Source organism: Lentinus tigrinus (assembly GCF_003813185.1).
Source record: "Lentinus tigrinus ALCF2SS1-7 unplaced genomic scaffold L226scaffold_45, whole genome shotgun sequence".
Taxonomy (NCBI): domain Eukaryota; kingdom Fungi; phylum Basidiomycota; class Agaricomycetes; order Polyporales; family Polyporaceae; genus Lentinus; species Lentinus tigrinus.
Genome location: NW_027137954.1, coordinates 138,510 through 152,483, shown reverse-complemented (window position 1 = coordinate 152,483; position 13,974 = coordinate 138,510). Strand labels below are relative to the sequence as shown.

Genomic DNA, 13,974 nt, shown 5'->3' with positions numbered 1-13,974 from the left:
AGTGGACGAGGAGTGAAGAGAGTGGTGAGTAGGGATGCGGTGAGTACCAAGGTTTGCCTCTAGTACTTGGAAGCGCTTACCAGGCTTCCGTGAACGTGGCTGCTGCAGTGCCATCACGAGAATACCGCTGCCGCAGTGTGCTGCAGCTTCGGTGGGCATGTTTGTTTGTGTATGTACATAACCATGGCGCGCAAGAGTCCCAGGACAAGGTGGCGGTGCTGCCTCGGTGCCTGGCCCTGAGCGGGAAGCCCGCGCCAGTGATACAGCGTCTACCCCGCGCGCGCGGGCGTTCGTGCAGCAGAAGAGGACCGCAGCGAACACGACCCTAATGGGCCGCCATAGCAGCTTGATGGAGGGGTGTGGTGCGGGCCCGCGAGGCTGAGAGACGCAAGCGACCGAGCGGTGCGGTGATGCGGATGAGATGCGACAGCATGTACGTGAGCCGATATGTAACGACACAAGTTGAGATTGAGAAGAGGCAGGTGAGAGTCGGGATAATACATACAGGGGAAGAATTGGATGGGCGACCTCCCGAGCATGACGGATGTCGCGGACGAAGGAGATCTGGTGCGGCCGACGATGGGGTATGAATGCCAGCGCCGACTGCTGACCCAGACGTGGGCGGGATATCTACGTTGGGTAGGAAGGGGTAGAACGCGAGGATGTCCTGTTCGATGTGGCCGATATACCGAGGAAAATGCCGGGGTGGCAGTCGATGAGTGTAGAGCCCGCGAAAACCGGACACCCAGAACACGTTTTGGAAGACTGAACCCGCAAACTGACCACCAACTGCCGAGGTCACGGATGCACACGCGAACTGCAGCACTGGAGCGACGTCGTACGCCCGCGACCCAGCTGGGGACGTGAAGCAGTGCTGGCAGTGCTGGCGAGGAATGGCTACAGGGCTGCGACGACAGAGGTGCTCGGTGAGGTCGACAACGGATGAGGAAGGAGAGCTTTGGTCGGACGACTTAGTCCACGTGCCCTCGCTGGGGATGCGCTGGTGGTTGCGACGGCGCTGAGCAGGGGTAGGCGTAGAAGGCGGAGGGGGAGCGGGAAGGAAGCTGTAAGTCGACAACAACGGGGCAGTGTGCGGAGCGTTGTCGCAGAAAAGGCTCTCCTGCTGGCAGGCAGCCCCTGCGACAGCCTCGGGCGGGACCGAGGCGACCTCCCGAATGGGTGTAGTGGGAGGGGTGTCGGTCTCGTCGCCGTGCTCGGAGGAGTCATCGCTAATGGGGAAGGAGTCCCAATGAGTCAACGTCAAATCGGTGCTAGCCCAGTGAGGAAGCGGACGTTGAAAGCAGGTTGAAGGGGAGCAGTGCTCTCGCCGTCGCCGGCCTTAGCAGGCTTGTGACGTGAGCGGACCTTGGGCGTCGGGGAGTCCAACAGGTGGGAGCTCGCCTGGCGACGGCGAGGAAGCTTGCCCGAGGGCTGGCACGCAAGCTTCGGGCACGCGCAAAAGTTTCCGCTAGTCTTGTTTGCATCAACGGCGTCGGTGAAAGGGTCAGTCAAAGAGGTCATATCCTCGATTTTATCTCGATAGACCTGAGCGCGAGGAGCAAGGGCCGCCTTCTGCGACGAGGGTATCCTGGCAGGCGAGGGAGAAGCTTGGTGTGCGTGCCACCGCGCGACTACGTTGTGAGGGGATACGGAGGTCCTTTCCTTGTCGATCTTTGAGATCGACGACACCAGAGCCTGGGCCTCTAATCGGAGGTAGGCGGGCACGATGTTGAAGAGTCGTGTGAGGAAATCAATATGATACTATGATACCTAAGAATGGACACTGGGGACGCACCTTTCTGGAGCCGTTTGCACTGATGAGACCATGCTATTCTCCGTAGTTGAGCGAGACCTCCGCGCCCTCCATAGATCATCGGCCATGTACTGGTTGTTGTTGATGTCAGGACTCCCTCTTCGGCCTTCAATGCCATGGCACTGACGGCGATACGAACAGACATCTGCGCGAGCCATATAAGTGTCAGCACCCGGCCATATGCCTTGGTCAGATAGAGAACGCCATACTGCAGATTTCGTTGGAGAGACGATGACATTCGGGATGAGTAGCAGGGTCAGAGACAGAGGGCGATGTAGAGGTTGGCAGCGGGTGGACAAGGGCTGCGCAGCCAGAAAGCCTACTCTGTGATGGAATGTCAAAGACTGTCACAGTGTCACGGAATATGTTACACGTGCCTAAAAGGGTGTGTGGTTCAGCCAACAGGGTGGAGTAGAAACACCTCCTACAGAGTCTCCATATGTCCTGTGTTACACCATAGTCTCCCTGAATTTTCTTATGGGTGGGAGGAACCTACACAACTGCTTCTCGAGGCTCGCACTGGAGGCGATTGCTCTTCATGTAGGTGCCTGCAATGTGACATAGTGACACACGATATGGTTGGCTGGCTGGTTACATTTGTAGAATGGATGCATTGCGTCCATTCGGTCATCAAAAAGTACAATAACGACAGTATGAGTAGATCAGACATTGTGGTGTGTAGGTGGCGTGCAGAATGTATGGACAGTGTGCGAATCGGGAGAGCGTGGAGGGCGGAGGACGTGAGTGCGCGCCAGGTGCGGGCGTGCGGAACCGTGTGGGGATGTTCGAGTGTTCGGGGTTGCGAGAAGAAGTGCAGGCGAAATTGGAGTTGATGGTGATTAGGGGAAACGAAAGTTTGGTGCCAGTGGTGCATGTGCAAGAGCGTGCGAGGGTCCTTTGGGAGTCAATGTTGGATGCATGCAGCAAGACAGGACGAGAACACTGAGAAACTAGAAGATTCAGAGAATACAGAGGCCAGGGCGAGCCGAGATAAGCACGGGAGACAGGCGAGAGCAAAGAGCAAGTACGAATCGAGTCCGTCGAGGTCGGTCGGTGCGTGGAGATAAGAGTCTGTCGAGAGAAGAGAGCAAGAAGAAGTCCAAGTACGATTTGAGTCCGTCCAAGTCTGAGCAAGTGCGCATTTGAGTCTATGTATGTTGTCTATGCCTCCGTTGTCGTTGTCTTCGCCTTGGCCTTGCGTTTCTTGTTGGCAGGCTGAAATAGTATCAAATGCGCATTATGAGTCGCATGCCTGGAGAATAGGAATGGAGAAGAAATGTGTGAGCTCATACCTCAGGGAAGTCTGCATCATTGAGGATAGTGGTTGACATGTCCCTGCTGGAACCACCTCGTCCTCCACGTGCACGTGCACGTCCGCGCCCGCGTCCGCGCCCCCGCCCGGCTTTCGAAGATGATTCGATGTTCTCCTTGGCCGCATTCTGTCCCAAATTCCCTTGCTGTCCTCGAGCGCTGTCTTGGCTTCTGGTGACTGGCTCAACCTCAATGTTGCGACGAGCAGAGCTACGTGCAACCTGAGTGTTTGCGCGGGTAGCTCGTTGGCCATCAGCGACCTGGGGATAAGGGCTGACATGGGTCATCGCGATTGCCGCAGAGGTGGCGACGTCGGTCTCATGCTTGGCCTAGGGAGAGGAAAGTAAGTAACATGCTGTACGCTTGACACCCGACACTAGACCCCTCCTCACCTTCAGCTCTTGGAGTCGCCGCCGATAGACAGTCAGCACCTTGTACGTCACATCGCGCTGGGCAGCAACACCTGGATCCGTGCCACCCTCGCCATTGTCTTCCCCATCCAGTTGGAACTCATTGTACCCATAGTCAGAACTCGACGCCATGATAGCGTAGGCACGACTCAGGTTCCCCTTAACCTTGCTCTTGTTCTCGGGATCTTCGGCGATCAGTCGCATGGCCATGTCAGGCACAAGAATGAGACGACGGAATGCAGCGGGGGAATATGGGGCGAACTTGTCCGCGTGCCTCTCAAGCTCCCACGTCGGACACAGACAATGGAGTACAGTATCGATGATAGCCTCGCCCTGTTCGCCATAACTGTAACCACAAATGTAAGGGAGCATGCGCGCAGAGATGAATGATGATGACTCACTAGCCCACACGAACTGCCTCATAGACGGGCATAAGTGCCCGTGCAGCGGCATGCTCTTCATACATCCTTGCAACATGCTCGTGTGCCATGACGGAGTTGATCACCCACCAAATGGGAGATGCCTTGGGTGCCTCGGTAACAGTGTGGACGAAGAGCAGGAATAGTTCGACGCGCTGGGCAAGCACGAGTGGCTCAAGCTTGGTTGGCCAACCCTGTTCTCGTGCTTCAGCGATTCTCTCCGTGTGTCTGATCGAGCTGCAGATAGCGCGGTTGACCTCCCATAGCTGCATTGGGGAAATCTTTCCCTTCTTGAGCATCCGACGACACATGTTCATGAGCTCAAGAAGGGATGCAGATGGTGTCGTCGGTATCTCGTCGTAGCATCCTTCGACAGGGCAGACAACCGTGTTGGGGTCGCTTGCCCAATGCTCGTCCTCGATCTGCTCATCGATATCGGCCATGAGAGCTTCGAAGGAGCCAGCATGAGACCCAGCCGAGGGCACCACACGAGCAATCTTTCGAACAGGTGAGGGGTTGCGTAGAGGGGAAGGCTGTACAACGAGTCAGCATTGTCCAAGAGTTGGAGGTTCTCAACGTACAAAGTCGACTGGGCCTTGTCCAACGCGTGGAGCCGTGGGAGTAGTAGCCGAACCACCGCCTACGATCATCGCTGCGGCAACCTTTGGGACCTGCTGTGCCAGGCGAGCACTCGAACGTCCTCCAGGAATCTGAATGGTGAGCCTCTCCTCGCCGGACTCGTCCTGAGACTCGCTTGACTGTCGTACTTCTGCCTCCCCACGATCATGACCCTCCTCCTCGCCATCGCCCTCACCCTCATCGTCACATCCCGTATCAACCTGCTCCAGGATGCACTCGGCTGCGTCCTCGACTGCATCCTGATCGTCTTCACTGAGATCTGGAAACATAACAACTTAGAAACAATGTAACACATTACGTGAGAGAGCATGAGCACGCGCACGCGACGTACCGCGAGGACTGGCGACCTTCTCGCCCTTCCTACTTGGCGGTACCTTGCTCGTCTTCGCCTTCTTGTTCTTTGGGCCTGGCCCATCCTTCTTGAGGCCGTCCTTCCTCTTCGCCGATGACGTGTCCTTCTTTGTTGTCTTCGTGGTCCTCGCATCCTTCTTTGGCTTGGTAGAAGCAGCAGCAGTCGAAGCAGCGAGCAGTGGAGCAAGATTGTTGGCAGTGGTGTCAGCGATGGGAACAGCGACGTTCTTTTGCTTCTTCGATGACCACATGGCGGCCACTTCATCACCATCTTCCTCATCCGTAGACATCTCAGTCTCTGAGGTGTCAGGCGGTGCGACAGAGTGCCCCTCCTTGGACTTCTTGAGCTTCGACTTCTTCGGACTCGGCTTGACTGGAGTGTCCTTCATCTCATCCTCACTGGAGGATGAGATGCGTGCTTCGTCATCGGGGTCGGGGTTGGCGCCGGGGTCGCTCCCCCAAAGGGAGTCAGGATCCAGGGTAGGATCGACAAGGTCATCATCTGAGTCTGACTGCGATTCGGACGAGCTCGAGTGCTCGCTGTCGTCATCGCGCCTGCGTCTCTTCTTGACGCGATCCTTGCAATTGTTCAGGAATTGCTGAATTAACTTGCGAACTGGCCATGTGTCGACGAAACGACTCAGCGTTGGGTAACGCTTGACCATCTGTATGGAAGACACCAAGGCGTTAGCGACCAACGCTCGATAATTACCGACTCTAGAGGACCACTGAAAAAGTAGAATCCGGCTTACCAGGTTGCAGATAACCAGAAGACTGGACTGGCGTTGATCGGAGTAGCAGTATTTCGTCTTTAGGTACTGATATGATAATTGGTGGATGCGGTGCTGTAGAGTAGTAAAGGTTACCTATCACTGAAGTCATTCACATACCAGCAGCCTTTATGCACTTTCATGGACATGTGCGTGTTCATGAAAGCGCATAAAGTGCATATATGCACCTAATAATTCGGACGCAAATGTCGGACTTACCACGATCCTCAAGTATTTATCGGTCCTCTTCGAGAGGCCCATTTTCTCTTGTATCTGCCAGCCCCCTACCTCAGGAGACCGCCCGCATGGTCCTTTGGGTTGCGGAACCAACTTTGGGGCTGGCGTCAGCCTCGCCGCCTGCTCGCGCCTGGCCGAGGAAGTCTTCTTAGAGCTCGAGCTCTTCTTCTTATTTTTGCTCTTCTTGTTGCCACTCATTACAGGCGATGAGAGAAGAGGAGGGGGGCAGGTGTAGGTATGCGGAGAAGGGAACAGGGAGAGAGGCGCCCAGTGCAGGCACGGCAACTGTCCAAATTGCCGCATGACCCCGCGCGCGGCGACCGCTCAAGTTGCCGGTGGAATCCATCTGTCCCTGAGTCCCTGAGCTTGCACACAGCTGCTTAACCACCTCAATGCACTAATCCCCTGACTGAGTGAGCAGCATGGTGCACTATGTAATGTAATGCTTCATTTTTGACCTATAATATTTCCAGGCGAGTACCATGCCGCGCAGTTGTAAACGGCGTCGCAAACAGCGGAAGCCACGCAAGCGGCGCTGTCATTGTACACCTACCTGTAACATGAACTTATCAAGAACAGCAAGGTATCAGCATCGTCTTCGTGTACGAAATGCTGGGCAAGAATTGTACGCACCCTCAAGCACCGCCTCGGACGATAGCGAAAGTCTTGACGGGTCGACTCAAGATGAACTTGATGCGGACGTGGAAGTTGACGTTGACGTGGACGCAGAGGATGCCGAGGACACAGAGGCAGAGGAGGGAGATGCGGAAGAAGCGGAGGACGCTGACGTCGATGCAGAGGACAACATGGAAGACATGGTGGACGCGGTGGATGCGGACACAGTGGACGCGGTGGATGCGCATGCGGTGGATGCGGTGGATGCGGATGCAGTGGATGCAGTGGATGCAGACACAGTGGATGCGGTGGATGCGGTGGATGCGGACGCAGTGGACGCGGTGGATGCGGACGCTATGGACACGGAGGACGGGTATGCCCAGGACGGTACCTCCTCTTCTTCTCCTTCGCCATCACCATCCCCACCCTCGTCTCCACCTCCGGAGGCAGTCCCGGAGCAGCTTCGCTACCACGATCGCGAAGATGACGAAGCCGCGGCTGAATTATCACGTCTGGTTGAAGCTGTGGGGGAAGAACTTCTGGCCCAGCTCGATGCCGAGGCTGCTGCGGAAACGTATGATGCCCGTAAGTACAGCGTCTGCTCGCACACATGCTCAGTATGCTGATAACTTACACAGGGAATCTCCACATCACAGAGGAGGAGCGAGACAATGTCTGCGCCTTCCGCCTGCGGTTCATAGCAAATGTCCCTCGTGCGACCTACAACGAATTTCGTCGAGCGTTCAGACGGAAGCTTGCGCTAAACAGCGACTGGGTTATTCTCCACCAAGTAGCCGCGCTGTCAGGCCTAAAGGCAATGTCGTACGAATGTTGTATTAACTCGTGCATATGCTATCTCGATCTCTATGCAGATGCCCAGGAATGTCCCGAGTGCAATGAGCCTCGATTGAGCCCCTCAGGTCGCCCCCGTCGCTACTTCTGCTATATCCCCCTCATTCCTCGCCTACGTGCACTGTTCGAATGCATACGCCTCATCAAGCTTCTGCAGTACCGCGCGAATTTCGTGAATGACCCCGAGGTGGTCCGAGACATTTTCAGCTGCGAGCACTACCAGAATTTGCGCGCGACTCATGTCATAGTGGACGGCGAGCACCTTGGCCACGTCCATTTCTCTGACCCTCGGGACATCGCACTGGCATTGTGTACTGATGCCTTCCTGCTATTCCAACGACATCGCGCCGGACCTTCGGCGACCCCTCTTCTACTCCTCAACTACAACCTTCCTCCGGAAATCCGCACGCACCTGGAGAACCTGATCTGCCTCGGAGTCATCGGTGGACCGAACCAGCCAAAGCGCGTATGGACATACCTGGTCCCGTTCGAGGACGAGCTCGCGCAACTCGCGCGCGGTGTATCCACCTTCGATGCCCTTAGCCGCTCATTCTTCATGCTTCATGTCTACTGCATCTTTTGTCTAGGTGACATCCTTGCAATTCAGAAGCTCTTGAACATCCATGGTGTCAATGCATGGACTCCGTGTCGGTCCTGCCGCATTCATGGTGTTTTGATGCCAGGCAAAACAAACTACTACCTTCCGCTGAACTTGCTGCGACAGCCAGGAGGACCACGGACACGTTGGGATCCGGCGAACCTTCCTCTTCGCAACCATGAACAGATCCTTGTACAGCTCGCGACCATCAGAGCTGCAAAACCCACGGCTCATAAGAAGCGACTCGGCAAGCATCACGGCTTCCGCGTTGACGACGACAACTGCATTGGTCCTGCGATCGGACGTCGCGTACAATCGACCCTCGACTATGCCCGGTCCTTTCCATGGGACTGGATGCATCTCTTCTGTGAGAACAACATCCCAAACTTGGTGGCTATGTGGATGGGGAGGTTCAGCGATCTCCGGCGAGAGGAAGGCACTGGTCACTTCATCATTCCCGATCATATTTGACAGGAGATCGCTCAGGAGACCAAGGACGCAGTGAAGCAGCTCCCTGCAGCTTTCGTCGGTGTCATTCCGGACCTCATCACCCAACACGACAGGTTCACTGCCGATACCTGGGCGTTCTGATTCATGTACATCGCGCCTATTGTCCTCCGTGGGCGGTTCCAGCATGTGAAGTACTACAAGCATGCGTGCGACCTCGTCAGCATCATGTGCTGGACACTGCAGTTCGAGATTGCACGCACGGAGATCAAGCAGCTTCGCCTGGATATCATATCATGGGTCGAGCACTATGAAGAGTACTACTACCAGTATGACTCGGAATGCCTCTCCGCCTGTCTTATGGTAGTCCACGGTCTTCTGCACGTCGCCGACGACATGCTCTTCGCTGGACCGGTCTGGGGTACGTGGACCTTCTTTATGGAATACTTCTGTGGCAGCCTCAAGAGAGCACTGCGCTCACGGTCACGTCCCTGGGCCAATCTGGACCGTCGCGCTCTCAACATCGCACATGCAAACCAACTCCTCGTCAAGTATGACTTTGAGGAGGAGCTCCTCCCTAGTCGTCGGGACGCTGATCGAGCGATGGAAAATGAGTTGATCTTATCTGGTTGTGAGTGACCGTCATCTAGCTTGCAGTCCTGGCTAACTGACTATACTTTTCTGGTAGACCCTATGATTTATCTGCGCCGTCCGTGCCTCACACAATATGAGCCGTCAGATCCTATCCGCCGCATTGTTGCTGAACACCTGATCGCGCAGATTGGTGGCAGGCGGTCGATCGTCCAGAATGCACTGCCACGTTGCATCCCAGCCTGGGGCAAGTTTCGCATTGGCGGTGGAGGTGACAAGATTCGAGCGATGATAGCCGAGAACGAGCGCATGGGGACACCTGAACGTAACTCATCATTTGTCCGGGTGAGTTCGCAGCTCGCTGTTTGGTGTCTGTGATCCTAACTAATCCACTTCTCTACAGTACTCTATTCTGGGGCGAACACCAGATGGGGAACACTTCCAGGTGACACAATATGGCCGTCTCTTGGGTGTCCTGGAGTTATCCCTCCCCCTGCGACAGCAATACGTCTGGAAGGGTCTTGCCGGATCTACACTGCTACTTGCAATCATCAGCCCGTGCAAGACGAATGGAGAAGATGCCACAGAAGAACTCACCCTGTACCGCAAGCTGGCCGCCGAAATCATCATCGATGTCAATGCAATCGAAGCTGTGGTTGGGCGCGTCTACTCGCGCAAGTCATGGGGCATCGTCGACCGCAGCAATGCACTTGCGCGCACCGTCTTCACAACCGAGTACGAGGGCAGAGTAGAAGCAGGCAAGGAAGACGACGAGCCAGATGACCTCCCCGAGGCATCAGACGATGGGGAGCATGATAATGCGAGACATTGATACTCGAAATGCCCGCGAGCGCCTGCGAGTAGCGCACTCACTCCTCCACGTGTTGTCGTTCGCGTTTATGTCACTCATTTATACCACTCAATCACTCAGTTATGTAGTTGATATTCTTGATGCACCCCGTTCCTTGAGGATACCCACCGATGCACGTAGGACCATGGGCCCGGGGAGCTAACTGCACGTCGCATGAGCAGGTGCCGGGCGCCGCGCGCGCGAGATAACCGCGAAGCGCTCCAATGCTTGTGGCGATATGTCAGAAGGTCAGGGACATGCTACGCTACAGCGCAGAGTAGTCACCGATGTGGTAGCACTCGAGCTCAGCTGTTGAAGGACGTGCCGGTGCACCCAATGGATCAAACATTGATTTAAATGGGTGCAAATTGTTCTGCGCGATGATTATACGTGCGATAATACAGTGTTATAAGCAGTGCTTTCAGAAACGATTGTAATCATTGTTAAAGACGGCGCCAATTATTATAAGTGTGGCTGTACTCAGTGTTCTAGTCAATGCTTTCGGAGCTAACATTGTGTTTAGCATTTATTATAATTGGGTTTACTTCCCGCAGTGTGGGTCCTGCCAATCCGCCGCCAGCCTGAGATGGATTCGCGTTGGACTTAGCTCGTCCTCCTCCTCGAGTCGCGTCCTGCATGCATGGGTGAGTACTAGTGCTGGTGCTGTGTCTAGCTACGCCTGGCTCTGACGTGACGGTGATGATGTAGGTTCCAATACCAGTTCCGCTAGGGGAAAGTTGATAGGAGGTGCATCAAATGTGGAAGTGCGTTGCGCGTTGTTCGAGCGAACCTTCCACTCGGCTCACCATTTCGTTGTTGAACTATGAGTACTTTATGCTCCACAGGGATTGTGAAGGCGAAACCGGCCGCTATATCGTTCGCTAATAGACTCAGATCCGAATCGGTGTACCGTTGCACGAACCAGTGCGACTGAAGAGGTTGGCTATATTACTCTCAGCCTTCTCGTCGAGGTTGCTCCTCAAGGTGAAAGTCTAGGAACGAGGCAATCATGTACTGAAGGTCCCAAGTCAAAGTACTAGTCGCCGGCCTTGTCGTCGGTGAGCAACTAAGTTGAGGGCGTGAAAATATACTCACCGGCACCTTGACCGCAGACTGCACGTTCTCTTCGGGAGCGGTCGAAATGAAGCGCAACTTTGATGATGCTATTGCGAGTATTCGAGGCTGACGGACTGTCAGGGCCAGAATTGTCAATACACGCCGTTCTTCAAGACATGTCAAGACGCTTTTGACTACGCCACTGGCAGTGAGCTTGGACCAGTATCAAAGCACAACGCTTGAACTAATTCATGTCCATTGGTCGCACCGTATGCCTCTGCTTTGACCTGAGTATAGTATATCATGAGCGAGGTGGAATGTGTTCTCCACAACCCCTCGTACTCCCCACCCAGTACACCATGTCTTTCTCGAATCCCAACGGCGACAATTTCATCCACTACATACCCCACTCTGCGAGTCAGATAAGCTCGCACTCGACTCTGGGAAACCCGAGCCGTAACCCTGCACCCGCCGCTCCGGCTCACGTCACGCAGAACGTACCATCTCCGTTCCACAACAATCCACCCTTTCCGCCCGTAGCCTCGCACCCAGGAGGAGCGCTGGTGCATGGGCCACACAACGCCGTACCTGCGGGATACCCCCCTTCCGGTGGTTACAGCAACTTCGGTGGAGTCCCTCCACACGCCGCCCCTCATGGACCATATGTCGGCGCGTTGCCGTATGGTTCCGCTCCAGCATGGCATGGGCCGACGTCGTCCGTACCTAGTCAACACCCGCCTGCTACAGCCACCACCCAAGCCGAGTGGCGAGGCATCAGCAACGTCACGGGTGGCTCTCGGCGGGCCGCTTACCATACATGCATCTATTGGTGAGCATCGAGCGTACGCGTTGTCTTCATTTGCTGACTCGGTCATATCGCTTCTCAGCTATCTCTCATCGAGAGAATGCGATGGGATGAAGCCTTCGTGTGGCACATGTCGGGCCGACGGTCTGGACGGGAAATGTGACTATCGAGCGACAGTAGATGGGCGCGCAATCACCGAAGAGGTCAAACAAGCCCTTGAGCAGTTCTATCAGACCCGGAACAAGGCGCCGACCTATGAGGAGCGACTTGACCTTGCCAAGGAGACAGGGTGTCGAACGGAGGATATCAAAACATGGTACGCATCCTGGTCCTTGATTTACTCATAATAGTAACATAACCTCCCGTTTGCTAGGTTCAATAACAGACGCAGAGCCGATCGCAGCGATGTCAAAACGAGCAGTACCCCCACCGACTCCAAGAAGAAATGGAAGAAAATGAGCAAGTCCCAAAATAACTTCCTTGAAGATTATGTGCGTAGGAATGATCGCCCGGATGGACCGCAGCGTGACTGGATAGCTGGCCAGCTTAATCTCGACACCGAATACATACATAAGTGGTTTGTTCTTTCTTGTTAGGTTGTCGAGAGAGTTCACAGATTCACGAATGATTTTCAATCAGGTTCGATCATACGAGACAGAAGTACCACAGGGCGAATAATCCGTCGTAGCCTAGATGTCACTGTCGCCATCGGTGCGCATCCCGGTCGGAGGTTCCGCTTGATTAATGACTATCCGGATGCTTTGGCTGTCGTGTGTCACGGCCGAGTACCTAAGGTCAACGTTGGGGATTGCCATCCCCATGGTTCATTAGCGAGCTGTACAACTCAGTTATCATATCTTTGAATGGAATCCTTGGTCTTCATGTGACCATATGTTGAACAACGTCATTGCAAGCCTTCCAATAATGCCAACGAGCTCGAGGGTAGGAGGTACGTAGTGACAATCGGCTAGGCCTCGAGCAATAACCCCTTCCTGGTCATATCAATATTGAATATATTCCGCACCGCATAAGCCTAACAGATAACATTCCACAGCATCGACGGTTCTCCTCCTCCTCCTCTCTCGAAGATTCAATGCCGAGGACAGGACGAGACGGGCGGAGGAGACTTATATGACGGGGATATAGCCCCGCTTGAGTCGATCGACAAACAAGCCGACGTTGCGCCACGATCGGACGACTGCGTACCCCGCCGCGTCGCGCCCCGCCCTCGCGAACCGAACTCTATTCTCAGCCACTGCGCACGACACGCGAGCCTACGATATCGAACTGAATTGGCCCGCATTCGTCTCCCTCAAACACGCGAGCAGAGATGGGAAACAACGCTCACCTTGGTCAACCCATCCCGCGTGCACTCAGCCTATGAGATCAATGACCGCCGGAGGAACCCAGGACGCATGTCAGAAGTGCCCTTCACGCACGAGAAGCAAGCGGGCGCATAGTAGATTGGGCAACGGCGAGGCTGGCTAGCACGAGTTCGAGGGGCAAAAGGCCAGCGAGAACATGGCACCATACACGAAGAGCCAGAGCAGCGTGTAACTTGAGCAGAAAAAAAGAAAGCGGTAGGTATTCAAGCAAGAAGAGCGCGTTCAGGAAGCTGTCAGGAGGAGGAGGAGGAGCATGGAAAGCCAGGGCGAGACTAATAGCCAGCAGGCGCAGATGGGGTCCGGGTACCCCGGACCGACCCACGCACGTCTCTCCTCGTCCTTGGCAGATAGACGCCGCCGCCGCTTCTCGCATCCCAATTCTTTCGATTTCCCTCCCTGATACGCACCATCTCACTCGTCCGACAATTATGGGACACACAATGTCGGTTGCGGCCATGACCCCAACTCAGACGCCGGCCTTCAAATCCACAGCATCCGATCATTTGCATATCGAGGATGTCACGGTGCTCCTCGATGCATCAGCTTACACATTGCACAGTGCACTGCATCCATACGGCAGAGTCGACAGCACCGACTCCTGATTTTCGAACATTCTCACTCTAGCCGGCAGCTGCGACCAGTGCGGACAACGTACGACGTACGTACCTGTACGGAGGCTGTGGAATGGACGCTTGGACCGCCCGCACATGGTACGTAGGTACGTCTTTGAGTCTCCGCTAGTCATGCATTTCGCCCGTGCCAACCGAAGCCGGAATAGAATTCTTTGGGAACTTCAGACTATGTTCACGTTGTTCGGTGAAAACT

General features: G+C 55.0%; 5 protein-coding genes across 5 annotated transcripts; 2 read left to right on the top strand and 3 right to left on the bottom strand.

The window, feature by feature from the left end:
* Positions 1-325: 325 nt before the first annotated feature.
* On the bottom strand, positions 326-2,051 carry L226DRAFT_575468 (uncharacterized protein; the record flags this gene model as incomplete). The annotated part of the gene is made up of 4 exons (XM_067685200.1): positions 326-1,213; positions 1,294-1,761; positions 1,816-1,884; positions 1,941-2,051. The coding sequence occupies 4 exons, from the start codon at positions 2,049-2,051 to the stop codon at positions 326-328; spliced, it is 1,536 nt and encodes a 511-aa protein (XP_067530215.1).
* A 923-nt stretch (positions 2,052-2,974) lies between these two features.
* L226DRAFT_526491 (uncharacterized protein) lies at positions 2,975-6,253 on the bottom strand (the record flags this gene model as incomplete). Its single annotated transcript, XM_067679055.1, has 8 exons — positions 2,975-3,028; positions 3,106-3,453; positions 3,517-3,880; positions 3,936-4,486; positions 4,535-4,851; positions 4,924-5,608; positions 5,696-5,788; positions 5,933-6,253. The coding sequence occupies 8 exons, from the start codon at positions 6,251-6,253 to the stop codon at positions 2,975-2,977; spliced, it is 2,733 nt and encodes a 910-aa protein (XP_067530214.1).
* A 931-nt stretch (positions 6,254-7,184) lies between these two features.
* On the top strand, positions 7,185-7,751 carry L226DRAFT_471449 (uncharacterized protein; the record flags this gene model as incomplete). The annotated part of the gene is made up of 1 exon (XM_067676388.1): positions 7,185-7,751. A coding segment is annotated over one exon (567 nt), but the record flags the coding sequence as incomplete, so codon positions are not given.
* Positions 7,752-8,609: 858 nt separating this feature from the next.
* L226DRAFT_526489 (uncharacterized protein) lies at positions 8,610-9,885 on the top strand (the record flags this gene model as incomplete). Its single annotated transcript, XM_067679054.1, has 3 exons — positions 8,610-9,093; positions 9,151-9,398; positions 9,457-9,885. 3 exons carry the CDS (start codon positions 8,610-8,612, stop codon positions 9,883-9,885), a joined length of 1,161 nt encoding a protein of 386 aa, XP_067530212.1.
* A 1,125-nt stretch (positions 9,886-11,010) lies between these two features.
* L226DRAFT_269687 (uncharacterized protein) lies at positions 11,011-11,656 on the bottom strand. Its single transcript, XM_067673461.1, has 2 exons — positions 11,219-11,656; positions 11,011-11,167 (listed from the first exon to the last, which is right to left on the bottom strand). Exons 1-2 carry the CDS (start codon positions 11,613-11,615, stop codon positions 11,154-11,156), a joined length of 411 nt encoding a protein of 136 aa, XP_067530211.1. The 5' UTR covers positions 11,616-11,656; the 3' UTR covers positions 11,011-11,153.
* Between the last annotated feature and the right edge of the window lie 2,318 nt (positions 11,657-13,974).

Excerpts from the sequence above, each read along its gene's own strand:
- L226DRAFT_269687 (XM_067673461.1), bottom strand. The coding sequence starts at position 11,615 with ATGAGGGGCGGCGTGTGGAGGGACTCCACCGAAGTTGCTGTAACCACC.